This window comes from Ascoidea rubescens (assembly GCF_001661345.1).
Source record: "Ascoidea rubescens DSM 1968 unplaced genomic scaffold ASCRUscaffold_12, whole genome shotgun sequence".
In the NCBI taxonomy this organism is placed as follows: domain Eukaryota; kingdom Fungi; phylum Ascomycota; class Saccharomycetes; order Ascoideales; family Ascoideaceae; genus Ascoidea; species Ascoidea rubescens.
In genome coordinates, this window is record NW_017962924.1 from 312015 (window position 1) to 337510 (window position 25496).

Sequence of the window (25496 nt, forward strand, 5' to 3'; positions counted from 1 at the left end):
AGATAGCTGATCGAATTCTATTAAATATAACAAAGGCAAACTTGGGAAATTCTTTATTTGATGGAGATGATGGAATGATATCAATAATTTTTCCATATCTTCTAAACAATTGATATAAATCTTCTTCTGATAGCTCTGGGCCTTCAAATATCACTTTCAATTTGAATGTTGGATATCTTCTTAAATCTTCAATCCATGGGGAACCTTTGACTGGATAAACATATGGTCTTGGTAAAATCTTGTTTAAAATTCCTTCACTATTGTAATTTATACAGTTCTTTTGAATTTGTTGATTGAATTCGGCGATTGATATGTAATTTGGTACTTGAAATTTAACAAATGCACCACCATCTCTTTTTAGTGGAGTAAAAGAAGTAATTTTTAGATCTGAATTGAGAAGCCTATTAGTTGTTGGAACTAGTGGGTTTTCCACTTGATTTTTATCCTCGATATTTGCTTGATCCTTATCGGCACCCTTAATGGTATCTTTGGTTGTATCTTTGATGGTATCAGCTGTAATTTCACTAGTGTCCTTTTTTGGGTTAGAAGATAAGTTTATTATATGCTTTTGAACGCTTCTGTGTGATTTCAAATTGGAAAAGATAAAAAAGTTTAGATATTTCCTAAAGTCATATTTTCTTTGATAAAAAGGATAAACATTGTCAAAAAACAAAAGGGTTTCATGTTCTGATTTCTGAATGACTCCGGTTTTCTCGGTGCCTTCGAATTCTCCGGTTTCAGTGTCTTTCTTTAGCACTTCGTCAGAAATAAATCTTCGTGAGCCTGTTTGGAAAAGTTGGTGATATTGGTATAACTGGGGAAGTTGGGGATGTTGGGATAGTCGGCTGACTGATCTGAGGAAGGCTGATTTGTTCAGGAGATAGCAATGGCCAGTATGGGGATATTTCTTAACAATAGCGAGCATGGTAAGCAGCAGTGGATCGTGGTGTAACAGGCACTCCAGAGACAATTGCAGCACAAGAAACAAACTGGAGCTGGGTCCATCAGCAATGGAGCAATAAAGGAATAAAGAATAAAGCAAAGAAAGCGATTATCACTCCTCCACCACCGGAACACGTGGTATGGGCCGGATCTTCTCCTTCCACGTAGGCGCTTTTCTCTTCCTCCTCTTCTTCTCCTTCTTCTTCTTCAGAGGCATCTTCATCAACAGTACCAGAATACGTTTTTTGCTTGCTACAAGCTCCAGTACTACTCAATTGCCATGTCTGAAAAAACAAACTATAGCATCCAAGGACTCAGTCTTGTTACACTTTTAAAGAGGTATGGCACTTTGTTTTTCAACTTATTCTGACCCTAAAACAAAAACTAACATTCACATTTTATCTCAGACTCGATGCTGCTACTTCTCGTTTAGAAGACATTACAATTTTTCAAGAGGAGGCTTTTAAAAACTCTCAATCGTTAAAATCAGCTTCTCCAGCAGCTGCAATTCCCGAACATCCCCAACCTGTCTCAAAAGACTCGGCATCTACAAAGACACCTCCAGGCCCTACTGATGTTTCGTCTGTTGCTCCTGATTCTTCAACTTCAACTTCAACTCCCCAGACAGCCTCAATTGCTAAAGCGGTTCCCTCACCTCCTGTTTTACCTACTGTCGAGGAAAAAACTGTTTCTTTATCAATTCTAGACTTTGAATCTTTCATTTCTGATTTTATTGAGCCTTTAGTCTCAATATCGAAAAAAATTGATCCAATTGTGTTTGATCAGGCCAATTTATTATTGCAGGCTTTTAAAGCCGAATTGAAGTTCCTTCAAATTGTTATAAAATCAAAGAAACCTGACCCAACTAAACCAATTTTTGCTGAAACCTTACAACCAATCAATTCAGAAATCGAAAAAATGATTGCTTTAAAGGATAAAAATAGAACTTCAAAGTTTTTCAATCACTTGAATACTATAGCTGAAGCTGCACCAGTTCTTGGTTGGGTTTGTGTGGACATTCCAGTCGCCTTCATTCCAGAATTCAAAGATTCTTCTCAATTTTGGTCCAATAGAATAATGAAAGAATATAAAGATACAGACCCAATCCATGTTGAATGGGTTAAAACCTTTTCACTGATTTTTGGCAATTTGAAAAATTATGTTAAAAAATATCATATGAATGGGTTGGCCTGGAATGCAAATGGCTTGTTCTTCGAAGAAGCCATAAAGGCTGTTGAAGAAGAAAACACTCCCAAACCACCCAAACCAGAACCTACTCCTGCTGCAGCTGGTGGCCCTGCACCCCCACCACCTCCAATGCCACCTGCTTCACTTTTTGAAGTTGAAGCTACTCCTCAACAAGAGACTGGTATCAATGCTGTTTTTTCAGAATTAAACAAAGGCGAAGATATAACAAAGGGACTTAGGAAAGTTGATAAATCAGAAATGACACATAAGAATCCCTCATTGAGAGCTTCATCTGTTGTATCAACCAAAAAGACCCCTCCACCTGCTCCAAAAAAACCCTCTTCTTTACTTTCCCATTCTTCGGCTTCAAAATCTGTACCATCAACTCCACCTGCCAAAACTAAAAAACAACCAAAAAAGGAATTGGTTGATAGTAAATGGACGATTGAAAATATTTCAAATGATCATACAATTGAAATTGACGGAGAAATGTTTCAGTCAATATTTATTGGAAAATGTTCAGAAGTTACAATTCAAATCCATGGAAAAGTCAATGCAATCACAATTAGCGAGTCCGATAAAATCGGATTGGTGGCTGATACTTTAGTCTCTGGAATAGATGTCATTAAATCTAGTCATTTTGGAATTCAAATTATCAATACCTGTCCAATGATTTCAATTGATAGTTCAGACGAAGGCTCGGTTTATTTGCCAAAAACAAGTTTGAACACTGAAATATTTACAAGTCAAACAACCGGATTGAATGTTAACATCCCAGATGTAAAAGATTCTGATGATTATAATGAAATTCCTGTTCCTGAACAATTTAAGCATACATTTAAAGATGGAAAGATGGTCAGTACAATCGTTCAACATTCTGGTTGAATCTAGTATTTTTGTCATTAAGCTTTTATTATGATTTACCTTTTTTTTAGTTATTTACTCGTTCATTTATTTATCTATGTATTGATGTTAGAAAGTTGAATTTATTTTTTTTTTTATATATTTTTGTTTTTCTCATAATAATAAAGGTTGATTAACCTATATTCATTTTCTTTTCTAGCCTTTCTGGTTTTGTAACTGGATGGTTGCTATAATGTAGATAAGTTTCTCAACTGAAACATTGAAATTTGGGTTGGTAAAAAAGAGGTATATAAACAATCCAATCATTCATCTAGGCTCTGTTACAATAATTGATAATTCCAGTGGTTGTGATATTTTTAGCTAGTGATTGGTATTTATCTGGCTCCATTTTTTTTAGCTTGGATATTCAGTCCTTTCATTGATTTTAATAATGTTTTCAACCAGAAAAGTTACTATCATTGGGCTGAAATACTACTATCATCTGCTTCGATTCATAGCCATGAAACAGTTTTTTGTTATTCTGCTTTCGTTGTCTTAAACAGTATTACAATGAGGCTCTGAATCAAGTTTAACTAACATCGGGCTAGGAATTTCATGATGCCACATCAATAAAACAGCATAGCTTAGCAGTATAATCATCAGGTACCTTTGGCTTAATTCAGAAATACTGAGCCGAATTCTCAATCACCGAAAAATACACATTCACATGCATAGATCTGCAAGAGTGCATGTATTAGACATTAAACACCGAACCTGGCTGTTTGTTTTGCTGATAACGATTTTGTCTGCACACCAAAGAATAGACACTATCGCCATCCAGACGTGTGACTGTTTTGTCAGTTACTCTGCCGGGTACTGGAACCAAACAGATGGAGATACCATAAAATCGCTGGCTAACCAAAAGTGGCGAGTTTTCCCCAGCAAATCCCATTCGATGGCATATGCAGGAACATGCATACAGCCCACAGCCAGCGCGAGTTCTGACCTAGAACCACGTGCTTCGGCGGCGTTGTTCATTTTGGCAGCAGATCAAAATGGGTTTTGTTGGCTTCACTGCAACTTCTACATTTTGTTGATGCTTTGCTTCTTCTGCTTCTCCCTCTTCTATCCCACACCCCAGCTGTTTCCGTAAGACTTCTGCTATTTCACTTCAAAACACACTTTCTGGCTCATTTGCTTTGTTGAAGCTCACTTTTCTTATTTTCTCCTTGCCTTATCTCCAATACCCTCTTGAATATGTCTGCAGATTGGACTGTTGATCCTGATACAAAAAGGAAGTTGCTCATTTTGCAAAAAATCGGTTCAAACAAAAAATGTTTTGACTGTTCTGCACCAAATCCACAATGGGCCTCGCCAAAATTTGGTATCTTTATTTGTCTTGAATGTGCTGGAATCCACAGAGGTTTAGGTGTCCATATATCCTTTGTTAGATCAATTACCATGGATCAATTTAAAAATGATGAACTACTAAGAATGCAAAAGGGCGGCAATCAAAACTGTGCAGAATACTTGAAAGAAAATGGTATTAATTTAAATTGGGATGCTAAAAAGAAATTTGATAATCCTGTTGCTGAGGATTATAAGGAAAAACTAACTTGCGAAATTTCAAATAAACCATTTGTGAAAAAATCACATTCCAATTCCAGTAACTCCAGTTCAGCTTCAAACATACCATCAAGCTCTATCAATAATAATTCTCCAATAGGCTCTCGCAGAGGAACTCCAACTTCTTTTTCAAACTCTGCATCAAACTCAAATGCAAACCTCAATTCTTTCTCAAACAACCCAAATAATTCCAACAGTTCCAATCAAATTTTGTCTGCAAATAAGCAAAGAAATGAAAACTATTTTGCTTCTTTAGGTGCCAGAAACGAGTCTCGCCCTGAAAATTTACCTCCCTCTCAAGGTGGGAAATATTCTGGTTTTGGTAATACTGCTGCTCCAAAAACTCAATCTTCTTTATCGACTTTATCGTTTGATAACTTGCAAAAAGATCCTCTCGGTACTTTGACTAAAGGTTGGGGCTTATTTGCTTCATCGGTAGTTAAATCTGTTAATGAAGTCAATGAAAGTGTTATAAAACCAAATTTACACACCTTACAAGAAAAAGATATAGCTAATGAAGCTAAAAGAGCTGTATCTCAATTTGGTTCAAAAATTCAAGATGTTCAACGTAGTTTCAATCAAAATAATCAAATTAATCACAATAACAACATCAATTCGAACCAATTTGCTTTTAGAACTCTGAATAAGAAAAATGAAAATAAATTTGGAAAATTGTTCGATGATTTAGGTGAAGAACAAAGTTTAATGCATGATAATAATGGTGATAAATTGATTGAGCCTGCTTTCGGTTTACAAAAACCAAGAGAAAAGACTAATTTACAAGGCTTATCTGGCGGAAGAACTGTTCAAAAAAAGAAAAGAGATGATTGGGACAATTGGGATAATTTTTAATTATTAAAATCAGACCTTGTCATTATTATTTTTTCTTATTTTATCTTTTATTTTTTGTTTGTTTAATTTTGTTTATTATTTGATTTTATTTTAATTTGATTTTAATTTAATATTATCTATTGCATTTTTCTTTTGCTTTAAACTTTTTTTCCTGTTTTTTTTTTCTTTATTTTTTATAACTCAAAACATATTTAATTTTAATTTTAATTCTCAACTTTATTTTTCTATTTCCCTTTTCTATTTTCTTTTTTTTAATGATCTTATCTTCAATTTTGTATTACTTAATGTTTTTTTTCTAGAAAATCATAGTCAAAAACTGTTGAAAAGCATTGATCAATTAAATTAAATTAAACTAAATTAAATTAAATAAATTAAAACAAAACTAAAATAAAGTAAACTTTAAAAATAAAAAAAATAGAAAACTCTTTTTCAACTAGCAATAATAGTTATAAATAACGAGAAAAATTCAGATAAAGTTTTAAAGTCTTCCTTCAATAGAAAATTATACTATATACAAATATATAGATAAATAAAAATTATAAAAAATAAACAAATCAATATAAATTTAAATTTTAATAAAGAAAAAAACAGAAAACAAAAACAACTAAAAAGAAAGAGAAAGGGAAAAAAAAAAACAACAAATAAAAAAAAATTGATTGCAAAAAAAATATGAATTAATTAAATAGCACAGGAAAATTTTAACAAAAAAAATTCACAATCTAAAAAATATGGTTAATAATAAAAGTAGTAGAATAAAGTGAAATAAACTAATTTATGGAAAAAAAATAATGCAAACTTATAAAAGGACAACAAAAGATTGAAACAAAAATTAAATCATATTTTTTATAAGTTGATGATTATTTTTTTTTGTTGTTTTTGCTTTGAGTTTTTTTGTTTTTTTTGTTTTTTCCTCTTTATTTTTTATGATTTGTTTTTCTTTCAATTCTTAAAGGGATTTAGAAATCATTTTTTAGAGTTATTGAAATATCTTTTGAATTCTTTAATTTTTTTTTTTCATTTATTAATAATAACTAAAAATCATCAAAATTATTAAACCAACGAAAATATTGATATAATACCGGCACAAGATACAAAAACAGGTAGACAGATAAATATAAGTGAAAAGATAAATAAAGTAAATATAATCAAATATAAGTAAATAGGTAAATAAGTAAATAAACATTAAGAAAAGAAAAATGACAATTTAGATCAATAAATATACACAAGATTAAAGAACATCATTAAGATTGTGTGATGAATTGATTGTTTGAGCTATAATAGGACAAAAGAAATAAGGATTAAAAGTTAGAAGAAACAAAAACAGAAAAAGATGTACAAAAAACAAAAGATTAAAGAATCAAAAATGAACAAAATGAAAAATGACAAATAAAAATAATAATCAAAATCAAAATTAAAATTAGGATTAAAGATAAGATTAAAGATAAAATTATTATTAGAATTTTGTTTTTTTGTTTTTTTTTTCAATATTTTTTAAAAATTTTCAAGTGTATAACTTTTTTTTTGATGTTTTTTTTTGGTTTTTTTGGTTTTTTGGATAAATTTTTTTTTTTCGGATTTTTTAATTATTATTAATTTTTTTTTTAAAAAAAAAGGATTTTGTTAATCAGTTATTAGTTATTCATCACCATTTAGAGCTCTAATGACAGCAGGTCTTCTCATCATATATTTTGTCCATTTGTAAACTTCTGGAAATTCAATTTTTATGTTGATACCAATTCTATCAACGACATTATTCCAAGGAACAAAACTCAAGTCGGCTATAGTGATATGATCACCAACCAACCATATTGGATAGTCGAAGAATCTTGATTGAGATATTGGTGTTCTGCCACTTGAATAGTCAGCAGCATTTTCTATATCTAGTTCCATGATCAAGGCTTCTCTTCTTTCAGCAAGGGCCATTTCGACGACACCATAAACTCTTCTAACTTCATCAGTGTATCTTTCGACGGCAGAGGGAACAGACTGGGAATGGAAGTATCTAAAATGTAGGGCTTGACCTATCATTGGAGAGTGGCCCGAAGTCTGGAAGAATAACCAAGATAAGATTTGAGATTTTTCAGATAAATCGTTTGAGTATAGTAGACAGTTGTGGTCGCCGGAAAAGTTTAATTGGATGTATTTTTCTACTAGATATAGGATAATTGAACCAGATTCCCATATAGCTAGGTTATTGTTTGAGTGGTCTATTATGGCAGGTACTCTTGCATTTGGGTTGATTCTAACGAATTCTGGGGCTCTTTGTTCGCCGTTGTTGAAATCTAGGAAAATTGTTTTGTATTTGAATTTTAGTTCAGATAGGATTATGGCGACTTTGAAACCATTTGGAGCAGAACGATGAGAAAATAAGGTGATGCCATCAGGAGGAGGGTTTTGGAAAAACTGGGAGATTCTTGATTGAGGATGTTGCAGTATTAATAATTGTTGTTGTTCTGAGGATATTATGCTGTTTATGTTGTTTATATTGGGGTTGTTTGAGTTGTTGTTGTTGTTTATTAGCTGTTGTTGTTGTTGAGATATATGGACGTTTTTAAGGGCAGAGGATAGGTTTGATACAGTTGTAGGGTTAGTCTGCTGGTTATCAGAGGGGCTGTTGTTATTGGAGGGATTGTTGGAAGTATTGGTGATGTTATTGGGGGGAATTCTGTCGCTGTTGGGATTGTTGGGATTGTTATTATTATTATTGTTGTTGTTATTGTTGTTGTTGAAAATTTGATTTATCATTTTGAAAAGGTTATGAGGAAAGAAAGAGGTTGCGAGTAAGTAGAATTAGGTGATATATATGAGGATATGTACGAGGCTAGGACAAGCAGGAGTAGTAATGAGAAGAAACGACAACAAAAAAGTGAAAAAAAGCAGTGGAATATGAGATGGATAGAATAGGAGATTGGAATCAGTAGAAATAGGTTGGAATCAACAGAATCAAAATGAAATAAAAAGAGTTGTAGATTGGAAAACAGAGAGATGAAAATAGGAAAACGAACAGAAATTTTTCTTTTTCCAGATTAAAATTTTATTTTGAGGAAAACTGCAGAGGAGGAAAAGGGCAGAATGGGAAGGTTTTGTTTGTCTCTCAGGGCTCAACGTCAGGAAAAAGAGATAACAGAGGCAACAGAGATAACAGAGGCAACAGAGGCAACAGAAGAAGATGGAGGCGGTAGTAGAGGAGTAGCAGAAGCAGCAGAAGCAGTAGAAGCAGCAAAGGCAGAAAAGGCAGCAACAGAGACTGGAGGAGCGAGAAGTTGCAGCAGAGGCGTTTTAAGCAGGAAAAGAACGAGAAGAAGAGGAATATAAAGAGAAGAAGAAGAGAAGAAGGAGAAGCAGCAGCAGCACTACCATCATTCAGGGGCACGTTCCGGCGGCAGAGGCAGCAGCGGCAGCAGCAAACCCCCGGCGCTTAATTAGTTGCCTGGGTGGCGAAGAAGGGGCTGGAGGAAAACGAAACGAATCAAAAGAACCAAATTGAAGGAATCAAATCAAAGGAATCAAAGGGATCAAAAGAATCGTATACAACTACAGAGCTCAGTGTGCTGCAAAAGACGAGCCCTTCATCTGCTCGCGCTTCCAGAACTTGAACAACAAGTCGCCATATTTCTGCAACTCCTCTACCTGGATCATCAACTTGAACTTCATCAACAACAAGAACTGCAACTCCAAGTGGTTCAACTCGTCGATGGGCAATCCTCCCACCCTGGCGTATCGCGAGTTTTTGTAGAACACGTCTGAGAAGAACTTGGACGACACTGTGATGCCTGAGATGATCAAGCGATGGATGTTGTACGAGTCCATCACAAACAACTGGCTTCCACCTTCGCTGTGCTCGTCCTCGCCAATGTCCACATCTCCATCAGCATCAACCTCTTTGTCGTCCTTCAAAAGCCCATTCTCCTGCTCGTTGGCCTCTTTACTCTTCAGGCTCTCCTTGCTACTGTTCGCATTGTTCACTTTCTTAGCAATTCTGTCAAAGTAGACCAACAAACTCAAAAACACCTCGTTTGTCAATGGACAGTACTTCAGTATTCTCTGTAAATAACTATATATTGAAATCGACGGAACGTTCTTCCCATGAAACGCCAAAACATTGGTCTTAAGATTACTTATTCTGTCGTCGTTGTTGTTTTGCTTGTGACTGTTAAACTTGCTGTTGGAATTGTCGTGGTTGTATCCACTGTTTTTCAGACTACTGTTGCTATTATTACTATGCTCGCTATCGTCGTCGGTATGGTTCTTGTTGAAATGGTTCGGATGTATTGCATCATTAGCTTCAACAATTCTTGCCAACAAAGCCGCCAACATTAGTAACAAATCGTTGGTTGGGAAATCAACGATGTTCAAGTGGTATTGACTGCTGCTGCCGCCAGTGTTATTAGCATGGTTACCATTAAGATTGATGTTAGGATCGTAGTTATTTTGGTTTGAATTTAAATTTTGAGACGAAGCAGCTGAAGAAAGCGAAGATAACGATCTTGCGTGTTGAGTGATTATATTTGATCTTATTTTATTGTTATTATTATTATTAGTAGTAGTTTTATTGGGATTGTTCGTATTGTTATTGGAAATTGTCGATTGGATTAGTGTCTTGGAGGAAGACGCTGAGTTTAAAGAAGAAGAAGGTTCGTTTGTCTCCATTGATACGTTAATGTTGGTTGTATTAGTAGTTGGTTGAGAAGTTTGAGGTATAACAAATCCATTTTTCTTTGAATTATCAAAGTATGGGATGAACCCATTAGTATTGCTAGTATTGTTATTATGAAGACTAAGAGTAGAGTTGTTTGAATAAGATGACGATATTACATTTGGAGGATTATGATGATAGCTATACACTGAGTTGATGCTGTTATTAACATTAGTGTTGTTATTCTCTTTTTGATTTTGATTTTGATTTTGAATTGATTTTGATAGTTTCGAAGTTAACAAGGATTGTCTAGGTTTATTAGTGTTAGCATTAGTATTAGTATTAGTATTAAGAATATTTAGATTTGAACTTGAATTTGAACTAGAGTGAGAAAAAGAATTTGAAAAAGAACTTGAATGAGAAAATGAGTTTGAATTTGAATTTGAATTTGAATTTGACTTTGAATGAGAATTGGAATTGGAATTGATATTGGAATTGATATTGGAATTGGAATTTGATGTTGTGATAGAAGAATGATTGTGTGTATTTTTAAATTTATTAATGTTATTGAAAAAGGAATTTGATTCGTTTAATGAATTATTCGTTGTATTACTAGTGTTACTTGTATTCGAGTTATTGGAGTGGTTACTACTATTACTTATATTCGATGCATTAGATGCATTGCTATTGTTTGTTGACACTTTGATTATATGATTTATAAAGGAGTTATTGCCAGTGAACGAATTTGAGTTTCTAAAAGATGAGGGTGCATCAGCTCTTGGGCTTGATATGGTATTGTTAAAATAATTATTGGATTGAAAACTCATTTTATTAATATTGTTAATGCTATTGTTACTGTTATTTAGAGTGTTATTTAAAGTGTTGTTACTAGGATTAGGGTGATTTTTAGAATGATTGGTGAGACTGTTATTGGTATGACTGTAATTATGGTTCTGGTTAAATTGATTGATTATAATTGGTTTAGCATTAATAAGTTGAGTTTTTTGGATAGAATCAAGATGAATATTTTGAGGATTCTAAGGATACAAAAAAAAAAGAAAGAAAGAAAGATATTAGTATTAAAAGAAAAAGGAAAAGGAAAAGACAAAATTGAATAGTATTAAGATAAATTAATAAATTAAAAACTTACTTGCATTTTATGATTCTAAATACTGAATTTACTATAGTAACTTTTTTTTATTTTTCTTGTTTTTTTATTTTTTAACAAAAGTAAATTATACTATCTTGAATGTTTTGCGTCTCTTTAGTGTCTTTAGTATTATAGCTAATAGTAATAATATAAAGTGGTACTGAGGAATCCTTCTGGATTTAAAACTGTTATAATTCTTGTTTCTTCCCTTTGGATTGGCACTTTAGCACTTTATAAAAGTTATTTTATAATTATGATTAAATTTGCGTATGTAATGTATAGTTTAAAGTATTAAGTTAAGAAGATAATATGATAAAATGAGTAGAGACAGGTTGTGATGAATGTTTTTCCCTTTTTTTTTTCTTTTCTCTGTATCACTAAAGAAAATGTCTTTGATTTATTTTTCTTGGGACAGAAAAACAGTAACAGCAAGCTGAGACTCAAAGTTTGCAATACAATCAATACAGCGAGAGAGTGCAGAGGAAACAAGCAAAGATCGAGGCGAATATCCACTATTCAACGATGTTTGCGTCTGGTGCTGGGGGATCTGCTGCTGTTGGGACTTAAGACGTGGGCGTACTGGGGTTCTTTTGCTCTCGTGGGTAGCACCTTCTGGCAACTTATAACAACTTACAGCAACTGATAGCACTGGTCTGAGGTGCTGTTTGATCTTTTTCTGTTCTGTTTTATAACCCATCCAGCGATTATATCTCGTTTCTCTGGCGGTGTGCTGATAAAGCGCTGCTCCAAACTGGTTGGCCCGCGCTCTCACCCGCCCGTTGCGGGAGCGTCTGCCGTGTCAGGTGCATACTGCTTTCGAACACACGCGTGCTCGCGCGCCGCACCCCCTGAGAGCCCTGTCGCAACTGAGACACACACGCGCCGCACAGCTGGCACCAGCGAGGCATGAAACTGTAGATCCAGGCATCTCAGCAGCGTGCAGCAACGTGTAAGCGCATATTTCTGCGTAGACGACTCACAGCTCCGATGCGCTGGATATTCCCGACGGAAAGCCAAAAGGCATTGCAGTGAGAACCAGCATGATGTTGTAGTGGTGTTGTAGTGGTGTTATAGTGATATTATAGTGATATTATAGTGATATCGCAGTGGTGTTACAATAAGGCACAGGACTGGTGGTCTAGACGCCCAAGTACAACAACACTGTGCCGAGAAAGAGAAGTGTGAGCACAATTGACCCCATCACAAGGTGAAAGCCACCAAACTTGTAGCAATACAAGTCCCTCAACTGACCAAGATATTGGAACATCACTTTTCCTGACAACTTGCTTTCTCCCTCGGTTCTCACTCCAAACGAAAATGGAACGTCTCCAATGGCATCTTTCTTTGGCAAGGGCAATTTGGCTAATAGCTCCAACGCAATCTTGAACCCCTTATCGTTGATATTATTAATCGCATTTGGATCAACTTCATATAAATACTTTCTTTGAACCCCAAAGAATCCCGACATTGGATCACTTGCACTGGTTAATGGCAACGCTAATAGCCTTGCTCCCGACGAAATAATTCTTCTATAAATTGGCCAGTTCTTGTCCATTTCAACACCCTTAGCATATCGAGTACCCAATGCAAATGGATGCTCAACTAATGAATCAAGCATCTTTGGTACAACTTCTGGTGGATGTTGCAAATCTGCATCCATACACAACAAATATTGTCCATCACTGTTTTTGAATCCATGCAATACAGCTGATGACAACCCTCTTTCTTTTGTACGAACAATAATTCTAACATTATACCCCTTCTCCGATAGTTTTTGAACTTCTTCAACTGACCCATCTTGCGAATTATCATCGACATAAATTAATTCCGTTTGCTTGCTGAATTCAGGTCCCAATGCTTGAAATAACCTCGTAGTTAATGGTTCAATATTTAATTTCTCATGATATGATGGAACAATAACACTGAATTTGATATCTTTGCTCATTTTTTTTTATTTCTTGATTTTTGTTTTTTCTTCAATCCTTTCTCTTTATCGACAAAATTAATTACAATGATAATTAAAATAACTAGCAACGACTAGAAACAAATAATTATGAATAGAATTTACTATGAACTGAATACAGTTTAATAGCAATATCTCAATGATCAATCGAAAATCGAATATTATAACAAACTAACAAGTAGCAGGTAAAAAAGAAAGTACAGTAAGTGTTAATTTCTCCAATCTCAAATCTCAATTTCATTTTTGAGAACGTTTCGAAACCACAAACACGGATCATTTCGTTTCTACTCGATCCGTGTTTTTGGCGACACTTTTCTTGTCTCCTTCTTCTTCTCCTTCTTCTCTTTCCTGTGATTCCTCTCTACCTCACAATGCTGTTGTCTCTCGAACTAACCATTGAATCGCTCGTTCATCTCTCAATGCCTCCAAATGCGGTAACACCATCTCTCGACACTTGCTATGAAACTCATTAAGCCATCTTTTCTCAAACTTACTCAACAATTTTCTATCAATCAATTTTTGACACATTGGCACCATTGTTAAATATTTAAACCTCAAATAATTCAATCCATTATTACCTTTATGATCTTCCCATTCTATTATCTCAAGATCACTCTCAATTCGTATCCCAAATTCTCCATCTTTATAATACCCTGGTTCATCTGATATAACATTTCCTGCTTGTAGTATACCCCCATATCTTTCTCCGGCTCCAATTCCTACTGGCCCCTCATGAATATTATTAAAACAACCAATTCCATGCCCAGTGCCATGTCTATAATCTAGTCCATACTCCCAAAGTGGCCTTCTAGCTAATATATCTAAAACGCCCCCTGTAGTTCCCTGAGGAAAAACAGCGCTGGCCACTGATATATGTCCCTTTAATACCAATGTATATGTTTTTTTCTCTTCTGCGCTAGGTCTCATAAAATGCATAGTTCGAGTTATATCGGTTGTACCATCAAAATACTGTCCTCCTGAATCACAAAGATATATTTTCTCTCCATCAATAATAGAATTAACCTCAAAACTTGGAGAATAATGAATTATTGATGCATTGGCTCCTGTAGATGATATAGTCTCAAATGATAACCCTTTATAATCCTCCATTTCACTTCGAAAACTTTCACTTTTAACCCCACCCTCATATTCATTTATATCTGTCTTTTTAAATCTAATCAATTGTTCTTCCAACCATGCAAAATACCTAATTAATGCAATCGAATCCTTTAAATTAGAATTAAGCATTCCTTTCAATTCAACACCATTCTTGATAGATTTCAATACTTCAATATCATTACTAAATTTATATTTTTCAAATCCTCTTAATGAATTAAATAATGCAAATGTACTATTAATTGGCAATATAATCGACAACTTGTCATTATCGTTGCTAAAACAAATCAGTGCCAAATCATCCCAAATCTTGTTATACCTCTTAATCTCATATTCACCGTCTCCAATCTGATCATTTAGATACTTTCTTACATCATCAGTAACCTTCTTCTCATTAATATAGAAATATAATTTATCCAACGTTAATATAACATATGAAAAGAAAACTGGGATATATGGCACATCATCCACTCCTCTTAAGTTCAACAACCAAGCTATTTCATCTAATGCAATTATAACAATCCCAAATGATTCCTTAATCTTTAATATATTTCGAACTCTTGATATCTTAGAAGAAACTTCCTCACCAGAGTATTCTAGATCGTATTTAAAAATCGGTATTAATGATCGTAAGGGTTTCTTATCTCCCCAAACCCCATCAGTTAAATTATTCATAAGTGGTTTAAATTCAATTCTAGAATTTAAACATTTCAACTTCAAATGATCTCCTGTAGTTATTGAAATTAGTTTGGGATCCACTGAAATTACTTTTCTATCATTCGAATCACTCTTTGAACATTCATGAATCGCCCAATCTTCCCAACTTAAATATCCTTTAACACCTTGTTTAATTAAGAACCAATTTGAATCCAATTGACTTTCTGCTTGCAAGAAATATCTACCATCGGTGGATAACGCTGCATTATTCAATGATACAACAGCAATCCCATTAGATCCAGTAAAACCAGATATAAATTCTCTTCTTTTATCAGACCCAGATTTATACTCTGATTGATGTTCATCTTCCGATGGAATTATATAAACATCAATCCCATTTTCTATCATTAATTCTCTTAATTTTTTCAATACGTTTGTTGAATCATACTTTCGAGGTTGGCAGAAGCTGGGATTTGGTTCATCTGAAGTAATCGTGATTTCATCATCATTAAATATCGCCTTTTTTTCTATGGATAATCTTTTTTTATTATTGCTAAATAGGTTTTTGCTCTTAGAATCTTTATTATCTTCATAATAAAACCCGCCTCTTAAGATATCATAATCATAGTGCAAATATTTTCCTTTATCTCTCCTAAAGAGGGATAGGAATGGAAAACAACAGTCTATTTTAATGCTTTCATTACAGGATGGACTTGTAATTCTTGAATGGTATGCACTGTTTTCTTTGTTTTGAACTATCATTGTTATTCATCGACCTAGAACAAACAATACTCTGCTCTTCCTTTGTCAGAGAAAGGCGAAAAGTGGTTATTCTGAGTAGATAAGATACAAATATGCCGCCACCCAAAAAATCCACAGCAAACTACAATATGATAGGTAACAAAAAACCAAAATTTATTTAGTAAAACATAAAATATAGTATATCAAGTATAAAATAAATAATATAACATCCCAGAACCAAAATTATAAAGTGATAAAAAAAAACATACAAAACAAATAAAACAAATAAAACAAATAAAACAAAAAAATAAGCTTTTATTCAAAAAAATCTCTATTGTTACATGCTCTTTGTAGGCGAGGTAATTAATCCATTAATTGGAGAAGACATTCTCGAACTTGGAGAATTAGCACTTTCAGAATTTGTATGTACATTCATTTTCGATGGTTTTTTCTTGTTCTTTGATTGACCGCCACGCAACAAATTTTCAAATTTAAAAATTGTATCTCCTGCTTGAGAAGTAGGCGAAAATGAATTCGATGTATCAAATGAAGACATCAATGATGTACCAGAGGAAGGAAATTCATTGAATATAGGTGAAGAAATTGGGGTTGCACGATTTAACAAATTAACATTTGTATTTATGCCATTATTAAAGCCAGAAAGCCCTCCATAACTTGATATTCCACCCATATTAACATTTGGGGTGGCATTGTGGAAATTTAAATTGCCAAAACTATTATCGCTTGAATTGTTATGATAGTGATGTTTATCGATTCTAAATGACGTATTGCTATCGGTTCTTGCCAAACTTCTGTTAACAATGCTGCTAATCTTTGCAGTATCTGTAGAATTCGAGTAATTATGATAGGACATTGGATCAAGCGCTTCATACTGATTAATATTCATTTCTTCTATCTCATTCGTGCCTGCGCTGTTATAAAAATCATCCTCAGGCAATTCAGGCAATTCAGGGAGGGGACCAGGCTCTGGTATATCTCTAGTAAAAACTGTATCAAAATAATTCAATGTTACCCACATTCCAGTTAAAGATGAACCATCATTATAGTCTCCTAATCCCACTGAAACGTTATCTGTAGTTGTAGGCTCAAGGTTATTCAAATTAGCATTATTATAATCTTCATGGAACATAATATTTTCTGCTTGATTTTCATTTTCAGTTGCATCATCATAATCGTCATCAACGCATTTGGTTGAAACAATAAGCACATTAGTTCTAGTGGTGCTTGCAGCTATTTCTGGCATTGGAATCGACCAACCACTTTCTTCGGGGATTCCAAAAAGAGTAACGGCTCTTTCATACTCCTTTACGTTTTTAGTTCCCAAAATCGATTTAAGGATTTCCTTATCAAATTCATTTCCAGAAATACTTGAAAACTTTTCCAAAACTTTAAAAGCCTCATCAGAGTATTCTGTCATTAATAGTCGTAGTAGAGGAGAAATTAAATCAGCGCCTGCCCCAATAAAATCAGGGGAGGTTAAATCAACATAAGGAACTAACTCTTTCAAGAAAATCATTGTTTCCATTTTAATATATTTGACTTTGTTCAACAAAAACCCCATCAAAAACACCAACGCTTGTGCTTGAAATTCGGGAAAATAATATTGCCTAATGAGCGAAATTGTTTGATTCACAAAATCCATCTTTGTACGAAATCTTTTTTTAGAAAATGAGATAAAGATTCGAGCCAAAGCAGGTTTATCATCAGAATTGGCCATTTTGCTCAATACATCTGATGCATGAATCACATCATTTGGATAATCGTTTTCTTGATAGGCGTGCATAAATCTAGGTATATTTATTAACACAGCTAAAAGTAATCTAGACTTTCCACCTATAATCTCACTGGGTATAAATTCGTTTAGACGATCAAATAATTTTAAACTTAGATTCCATGTATTGGAAGATCGCAAACCAACAGTGACAAGCTGTTGCAATCCACTGAACTTTCCCTCCCAGTTTTCCGGAAAAGTTCTGATCAAACAATCAATTGAATCCTCAGAGTCAAGATCAATTTTGGCAAGAAAGTTGTTAAGAATTGATAAGCCTTCTTCAAATTCTTGTTCATTTATCGTGGTCAAACAAGCAACAATCGCCCAGAAAAGTTGTGGAAATACTATTAACTCATCTGGGTCAATTTTTTCAACAATAGTGTTTAGAGTAATAAAAATTTGAAGAGCAAAGTTAATAATATCGGGAATGGTGTCAGAAATTGTATTACTTAAACGGTGTAATAATTCTCTCAACATTGGCTGGTCCAAAACCAAAAATAACGACCTAAATACCTGAAATGAACGGCAGGCCATATGTCTGACAGCACAGGTTGTAGCCCATTTAAGAGCAATTTTGCTCCATTCTTCTTGTAAGTTAGGGACAGCTGGACTAAATATATTTAAAACTCGCTTAATTAGACTATCCATATTTTGAGGTGTTTCGGCTCCATTAGGATTATTTAAATCATCATAAATCCATAAATTCTTATTTGAGTGATCGTTTCTCATTAGCAATTCTATTAAATCATCAGTGTCAGGATGTCCATGGCCAAGTTCATGAACTATATTAGCTAGCATTGCCTTTGCTTGATTTTGAACAAGAATAAGATAGTGGTCTAATAAAACAAAACATATATGCAATAAAAGAGGAATCTTCTTCTTCATCATGTCGCTATCTGACGAAAATACATCCACTAAAAATATAAGAGAAATTTGACCCAAAGAAAAAATTTCTTTATCTTTATAATTAGACAATGTATAAAAATAAGGGTAAGAGTTATTGATTATAGGAGAATTAATTTCAGGTGCTGGGGGGATCATGGTTTTGGGTTCAATAAAAGAAACCAATTTCTCAATCACAGCATTATTGGCAAGTGATGACACAGAAACAACAATTTGACGAGCATATTCGACAAATGTTGAATTTCTTCTTTTAAGACTTTCAGAAATCACATAAGCTAATATCACTCTTATATTATCACTTGGAGTGACATTCGCTAAAGCGGACCATAAAGCATCAACCTCAGTATACATTGTATCACTAAATTTTATGGTAATTTCAAATAAGTTGTTTAAAACCATCAATGTAGACAAATCTTTAATCAGATCGTCATCCTCAATCTTCAATGCAACTGTTGGAACCCAAGATAATAATAATGATAAAATATCTTTTCTTTCAGGACTGCCAACTTTTTGAAAATAGTAGCAAAGCAATGATATTATATAATATTTATCCTCTGGAAAATTGACAGAATACAAGCTTGCAAGATTAAACATTGCTCTTTTATATAAAACAATACTTTTACTGCAAATAAATTTCATCTGTGTTTTTGCAAATTCGGTATTATAAACTCTTTTCTCAACAGTCTTTAATAAATGACCTGCTTTTCTTCGTACTTCATAATTGCTTGATCCAATCGCAAATAACGCTAAAAAAAGAACTTCATAAGACTTGTACTTATAATCTTTATTGCTAATAATAGTTTCTGCAATTGTAAAAAAGTAATTCTCAAAAGGCATTGGTGATTCATGATAATTATAACATTCTTTGATGACGGTTTCAAGTATCTCACCCTTATTATCATTCATTAATAAATTTCTCAACGCTCTTCTCCCAAGAGCATGAATTAAATCTCTTTCCGCCTTTCTTTCTTTCTTACTTGGGAAAGATTTCGATGAAAATAAAGACTTTATCCAAATCAACAAGCCCTTGACGTCAAAAGACATAACAGGTGATGCATTAAAATCTCCAATTTTCTCAGTGATTGGTCCTGAACACAATGTTGCCATACAGCTTAATGATGCAAATTGCAAAGAACTCTGCTCGAGCTGAAGTGTTGCACTTAGCTTTATGGTGTCTGTTTTTACTGTCGCCATCATTTTCTTATATCTCTCGTCAGCGATTAAAGAATTCCTTCCATAACCGCACCATTCTTCTAGAAATTGAAAACAAGAAACTCTAGCTTCAAATGAAAGTAGATCTTCATATTTTTCAGATTTTTTCAATCCCAAATAAAAATTTTCAAGCAAAACACAAAAATATCTTCTTAGTTTTTGATATTCATAACTTTCTTGAACTTTTTCAATTAAAAGAAAGTTTATTAAAGTTTTAATAAACGTAACCAATTCCCGCAAAATCCATTCATCCAAGTACACTTTTTCATCCAAAATAAATTTTGATGTTGAAGCTAAAACATGACTAACCTCGATTTTTAATCTTGAGTCAGCATCATTTATTACTTTACGTTGCATTTCATATTCCCAAGAGGTTCTAAGAGGTGATATTGTCTGGATTAAAACTTTGTAAATATTGATATTCACACAACTTAGACCATAGATAATTGAGTCCCTTACCATTGTTTGATTTGTATTCAAAAGTGATATTACCATTTTGAAAATTGACTTTGCAGATGTGATCGTTTGAAATTGGTAGCCCGAGGTTTGTTGAGATTTCTTTCGGCTATGGCCTTGATATTCAATTGATTTGAGAACAACTGTTTGCTCACTTGTAGAAGTTAAAGAGCAACAGGCCACAATTAAAAACATTTTCCATTGCTGAATAACTATTTCTGGCTTTGGATTTTGCAATAACAAACTATGCTTAGAACTAGATGAGCCCAATGAATCTGAGGATTGAGATATCTTTACGACATATTCCTGAAGACGTACTAATCGTCCACAAACAATCGAACGACATAATGCAATGGCAATTGGGCATTTCTTAAAGCAAATATTTAAAACTTTAGGAAAAACTCTAAAAAATAAACTTAATTCAATCCCATTGTCAGCTTCTGCTAATCTTTCTAATGTTTGATCAGAAGGAATTGTTTTTAAAGTTGCTAATTTCTTTATCTCAGCCATACTCAATTCTTTGTAAAGAGGTCCTATTAACTCAAAAAAATTAATCTTGTGAAGAACATTTATTAATCGAGCCCCAAAGTCAGCAACAAATTTTGAAGAACTTCTGACATGGATTAGTTTTTTTTCTGTTGGTTCTTTTAACCCTTTAGTTTTTTCATAAATAGCTTGATCAAAATTTGGAGCAAGTCGTAATATTTGCAAGCCTAATCGACGGATTTGTGTGTTTCTGGAACATAAGAAAAAAAGACCATTCCCTTCAACTTCTTCAATCAACGTAATAATATTTTTCCATTCTAACTCATCTGCACTTTTATCATCCTCTGATTTCTTCTCAACTTCATTATTTTTATCACTGGAATTAAATTTGTAATTTCCATTAAGAATATAATCAGCACCACCAGGTTTTTTAGAAACTGATTTAGGTTTAGAAACAGCACTTAAAGCACCAAGCCAAGTATTTAATAACTCAACGTAAAGCTTCAATAACCTTTGGAAACTTCTTGAAGTAAAAATCAAATGGTTTAAATTCAAGTTGGGTGAATTGGAAAACAATGTATTGCTGTATTCAAAGTTAAACACTATTTTGGTAAATGTTGACATCAAAAAATATGAAAGACTAAGCTTTGGTGAACTTGATTTACTCTTTGAAGCTCTGGGATTAACATCAAACTTTGGATTTAGTATAATAAACTTGAGAACATTAACAGAAGCTTTGACAATGTTTAAATTTTTGTTTATACAATTTTTTATAAGAATTTCAAAAAGTTTCTTGAGTGAAAGAGTCATCAGGTTGCTGTTGGCATAAATATACCAAAATGGCAATGCATTGATTAAGTTTTCATATAACTTGAGATTAAGACATTTATTGAGTTGATTGGCATAGCTATCCCCACCAAAATGAAATGAAGAAAATGCAGATAGTGGAGAAATAATAGAAGAATTAATGCTCAGTTTATAAGCCGAGATAATGGATTCATCAATTTGTTGAGATGTCACATACAAATCTCGTTGATCCTCAAATTCACCATCAGGTATGATCTCATTTCCAAGTTGTTGATCTAGCAAAATAAATAGTTGGGCAAAATATTGGCTAAGTTCTTCATGAAGATCTCGGTTGGTAGAATCCTGCTCTACTATTTGAAACAAATTAACATTGGTTTTTAAACAAAGCCTAACATCAGTTTCTTCGATTTCGACACAAGAAGTACTCTTAGTTTGATTTTCACCATTAACAATTTTTTTGCTTCCAAAAATATCATAAACCATTGAGTTTGGATTTAAATTTTCTTCATCTTCGCTATAATCAAGTAAAAAATAATTCATATCAGAAGGAAAAGTAGGCTTTGCATTGTTATATGTATCATTTAACATTAAAACATAAGCTTTTAGTATAATAATCAATTTTTCCTGAAGCAACGATTCTAATGAATATCCATTAAAACTTTGTTTAATAAGAGGAATAAACACATCTTCCAAAACATAGGACATATAAGAAGACCCAACAACTCGAAACATTTCCACCAAGGCATTTATCAATTTGGGATCATATATGACCCATTGCATTTTTTTACCGTTTGCTGGAACAGTAGTTGATTTTATTCCTGTTGGAGGTTCGCCTGGATTTGCAGTGTAAAAAAATAAGTTATCAAAAATACCGCTTAACTTACTTGTTGTTTGATTAAGCGATTGAGAGGATCTAAATATATATGTCCATAATAACTTGGACAAATTTTTCACCATACAAAGTTTTAAATACAATAAATTTTCATAATTGGAAAGATTTTTGAAATTTAAAGTTGAAAATGTTTTTTTTCTTAATTGACCTAAATTGTCACTAATTAGCATGAACCAAAATCGATCAAAGATTTCAAGTGGTGCTAAAGATAAACAGGTGCAAACCAAATTAAAATACAGTATCCAAACTTTTACTTGATGAAATTTATTGATACCTACTGAGGGATAACTTAGGGAGAAATTATTATTATAATTGATTGTTTTATCAGGACCTAATAAATAAATACCTTTAAAAAACATTTGAGTTACAGCAGTTTTCCAAGATGAATCATCAGTTTCAGAAGTTAAAACATTTGCAAGAGGTAGAATTAATTGGTTTAAAACTTCGCTATAAGCTAGTATTATACCACTATTTCTAGCTCTTTCGAAAAAAGTAGCCACTGAGCTTAAAAACCCAGCAGCATCTTCAAAATCCTTAATTGGGTAACTTTTCAATTTTAAATATTTCATTCCATGTATTAATAAAACAATGTGATTTTCAAATTCTTCGTCAGCGACAAATGAGCTAACATTTTCTAGATTTGCAATGAACCTATCACTAACTTTTGAGAACCTTCTTTCAGATATTTTTCCCAAGATTATTGCTAGTAAATTAACATTTGCAATTTTAATTGGATTTGTATGAGGGCCAATTGGACTTGAAGATTTTAATTCAGTGTAAATATTTTCTTCCAACTTGTCAAATAATTTTGAATTTTCATTTTCTTTAAAGTTGCCATTATTAAATTGGAATCTATTTATATCGTTATCATTAAAGTTTACATTTGCATTTAAATTAATATTGCTGTCATTATTTGGAGTGTCATAATTTACTCCATTAAATTCAAAGTCTTCGTCAAAGTTATTTGAATTTGAGAGGGGAATTTGTTTAACAACTTCGACCATTACTCTGTATAGAATATAGTTACTTATTACCAATTTTTTCTCTAAATTTTTTAAAATTTGTTTTGTAGTTAAGATCTCTCTATGATAGTAATGGTATAGTTTAGATAAGGACTGGTCATAGGACTGAATTTCATTTGAAGATTGAGATAAAAAAGAGGTTGATCTTGAGTGATTTAGGCTTTTTCTTGACAATTTTGATAATTTTTTTGAATTTGATCTTGAAAGTTTTGAAAAAGTTGACAGATTTGTATTGTTATTGTTGTCTTTAATGCTAGTATTGGAAGTTGAAGGAAATTCATTTGGTGTTGAAAAATTTCTATAATTATTTGAGGTAATTGTTTTATTATTGGTCGAGTTTGTGCTGCTGTTGTGGTTATGAATGGTACTGTTAGAAATTTTATGGTTTGTGCTGTCATTTTTAACGTTTGTGAGAGTTGATGCATTAGTATTGGTTGAAGTTGTGATAGTAATGGAGCTCTGGTTGTTATGTTTTGCGGTAGTATTAGTATTAGTAATATTAGTAGTGGCAGGGGTGGCAGGAGTGCTGGGAGTGGTAGGAGTAGTAGGGGTAGTGTTGATGTTATTATTTTTTGAGTTGAAAATATTTGTTATATTTGACTGCTTTCTAGCTACGCTTTCTAGTTTAGTATGTAAATCTTCAAGAACTTTGGCAGATATTTGGACTTCATCTTCTTTTGATCTTTTCCAGTACATGACGGATTCAAGGACTCTTTTTGGTTCTTGCCTGGCAAAATAACCCAAGGATCTTATTACTTTATCGAATCTCAAGTCTCTGCCTTCTAGTAGGACGTTTAGGAATTTGTTGTCTTGGAAATCGTTAAATTCAAAGAAAGTGTTTTGTAAGAAGTTTGCGTTTAAGCTACCATTGAAGTTTCCATTAAATGTGTGATTGAAGTTATATAGATTTAGAGATAAATTCTGGTTATTTGAGGAGTTTGAAGTGTTATTAGAATAATGGATGCTGTAGTTATTGTAATGATTGTTTTCATTACTATTGTTGTTATTGTTATTAATATTAGTATTAGTAGTAGCATTATTATTATTATTATGGTTTTTATTATTATTACTATTATTATTGTTGGTGGTGGTGTTATTTGAAAAATCCGATACTGAATTTAGTTTTTTCTCGGCTAATCTTACAAAATAAGTAAAGAGGATGTGTAGTACTAGTAAAGAAGGTTTTTTCATTTCCGTTGCCATTTCTCTTCTTATGAGAGCAGTTGGTTTATTGTCGATGATAACGTTTGGGTTCATTGATATATCGTTTATTTCTTCTGGGTTTATATTTTGGATGATGTTATTGATTTGGTCAAGCTGGTTGATTTGCAGATTTTGAGGAGAGTGATTTTGAAATTGGAATTGAAATTGATTTTGGTTTTGACTATGATTTTGATTTTGAAATTGAGGATGTGTTTGATATTGAGATTCAGCGTCTAGATCTATTGAATTGTAGATATTGTTCTCGTTATAGTTATTATCATTATCATTGTCATTATCGTTATAATTTGTATTATAGTTTGTATTATAGTTTGTATTGTAATTGATATTGTGATTGGTATTATAATTATTGATGTTATTATTGTTATTATTATTATTGGTAGTGGTAGTGTTTGTGTTATTGATCATATAATCGAGATCTATTTGGTTAGTTGAGCTGTGATTGAATTGGAAGTTAGTGTTTAAAGCGCCATTTGAGTCATTATTGGTGTAATTTGAATGGTTAGTTATGTTTGTATTTGAAGTGTTATTAGTGTTGAGAGTGTTGAGAGTATTTATTGTGTTATTTGTGTTGTTTGTATTGTTTGTATTGTTTGTATTATTATGAGAATGGTTATAAGTGAAATGATTTTCATTATCAATATCAGTCTGGTTATTGTTATTGTTATTGTTAGTAGTAGTAGTAGTAGTAGTAGTAGTAGTAGTAGTAGTAGTAGTGGTGGTGGTGGTGGGAGTATGGTTCTTTGGATGTGTGATTGACTGGTCTTGAATCAATTGATTGATTTGATTTAATTGATCAATTTGATCAATCTGGTCCATTTGATTTAGATGGTTTATATGGTTAATCAGATTTAAGTGGTCGTGCTTTGGATGAACAAGAATTTGGTTATCGGTATCATTGAGGTCAGACATGGTCGTATCAATGAAGATGGCAACCAAAAGTCAGAAAGCAGGAGAAAAAATGTAAGATAAGTTTGATAAAAATATATAA

The 25496-nt window shown here is 32.9% G+C and overlaps 8 protein-coding genes across 8 annotated transcripts; 2 read left to right on the plus strand and 6 right to left on the minus strand.

Moving 5' to 3' along the window:
* Positions 1-1222: 1222 nt before the first annotated feature.
* Positions 1223-3015, plus strand: SRV2 (adenylate cyclase-binding protein; the record flags this gene model as incomplete). Its single annotated transcript, XM_020195158.1, has 2 exons — positions 1223-1281; positions 1350-3015. The coding sequence occupies 2 exons, from the start codon at positions 1223-1225 to the stop codon at positions 3013-3015; spliced, it is 1725 nt and encodes a 574-aa protein (XP_020045726.1).
* Positions 3016-4075: 1060 nt separating this feature from the next.
* Positions 4076-5498, plus strand: GCS1 (GTPase-activating protein GCS1). The gene has a single exon (XM_020193743.1). The coding sequence runs from the start codon at positions 4231-4233 to the stop codon at positions 5449-5451; it is 1221 nt and encodes a 406-aa protein (XP_020045727.1). The 5' UTR covers positions 4076-4230; the 3' UTR covers positions 5452-5498.
* Positions 5499-7092: 1594 nt separating this feature from the next.
* On the minus strand, positions 7093-8076 carry URE2 (glutathione peroxidase; the record flags this gene model as incomplete). The annotated part of the gene is made up of 1 exon (XM_020189949.1): positions 7093-8076. A coding segment is annotated over one exon (984 nt), but the record flags the coding sequence as incomplete, so codon positions are not given.
* An 804-nt stretch (positions 8077-8880) lies between these two features.
* On the minus strand, positions 8881-11408 carry ASCRUDRAFT_112469 (cyclin-domain-containing protein). The gene is made up of 2 exons (XM_020188774.1): positions 11238-11408; positions 8881-11124 (listed from the first exon to the last, which is right to left on the minus strand). Exons 1-2 carry the CDS (start codon positions 11241-11243, stop codon positions 8995-8997), a joined length of 2136 nt encoding a protein of 711 aa, XP_020045729.1. The 5' UTR covers positions 11244-11408; the 3' UTR covers positions 8881-8994.
* Positions 11409-11910: 502 nt separating this feature from the next.
* ASCRUDRAFT_112467 (uncharacterized protein) lies at positions 11911-12260 on the minus strand. The gene has a single exon (XM_020188773.1). It carries the CDS (start codon positions 12143-12145, stop codon positions 11942-11944), a length of 204 nt encoding a protein of 67 aa, XP_020045730.1. The 5' UTR covers positions 12146-12260; the 3' UTR covers positions 11911-11941.
* Positions 12261-12375: 115 nt separating this feature from the next.
* DPM1 (dolichyl-phosphate beta-D-mannosyltransferase) lies at positions 12376-13182 on the minus strand (the record flags this gene model as incomplete). The annotated part of the gene is made up of 1 exon (XM_020191991.1): positions 12376-13182. One exon carries the CDS (start codon positions 13180-13182, stop codon positions 12376-12378), a length of 807 nt encoding a protein of 268 aa, XP_020045731.1.
* A 384-nt stretch (positions 13183-13566) lies between these two features.
* Positions 13567-15735, minus strand: ASCRUDRAFT_37716 (Creatinase/aminopeptidase; the record flags this gene model as incomplete). Its single annotated transcript, XM_020190792.1, has 1 exon — positions 13567-15735. The coding sequence occupies one exon, from the start codon at positions 15733-15735 to the stop codon at positions 13567-13569; it is 2169 nt and encodes a 722-aa protein (XP_020045732.1).
* Positions 15736-16489: 754 nt separating this feature from the next.
* TAO3 (Tao3p) lies at positions 16490-24499 on the minus strand (the record flags this gene model as incomplete). The annotated part of the gene is made up of 7 exons (XM_020190056.1): positions 16490-21227; positions 21279-21533; positions 21588-21720; positions 21814-23056; positions 23195-23582; positions 23886-24093; positions 24355-24499. Coding segments are annotated over 7 exons (7110 nt in total), but the record flags the coding sequence as incomplete, so codon positions are not given.
* Positions 24500-25496: the final 997 nt, after the last annotated feature.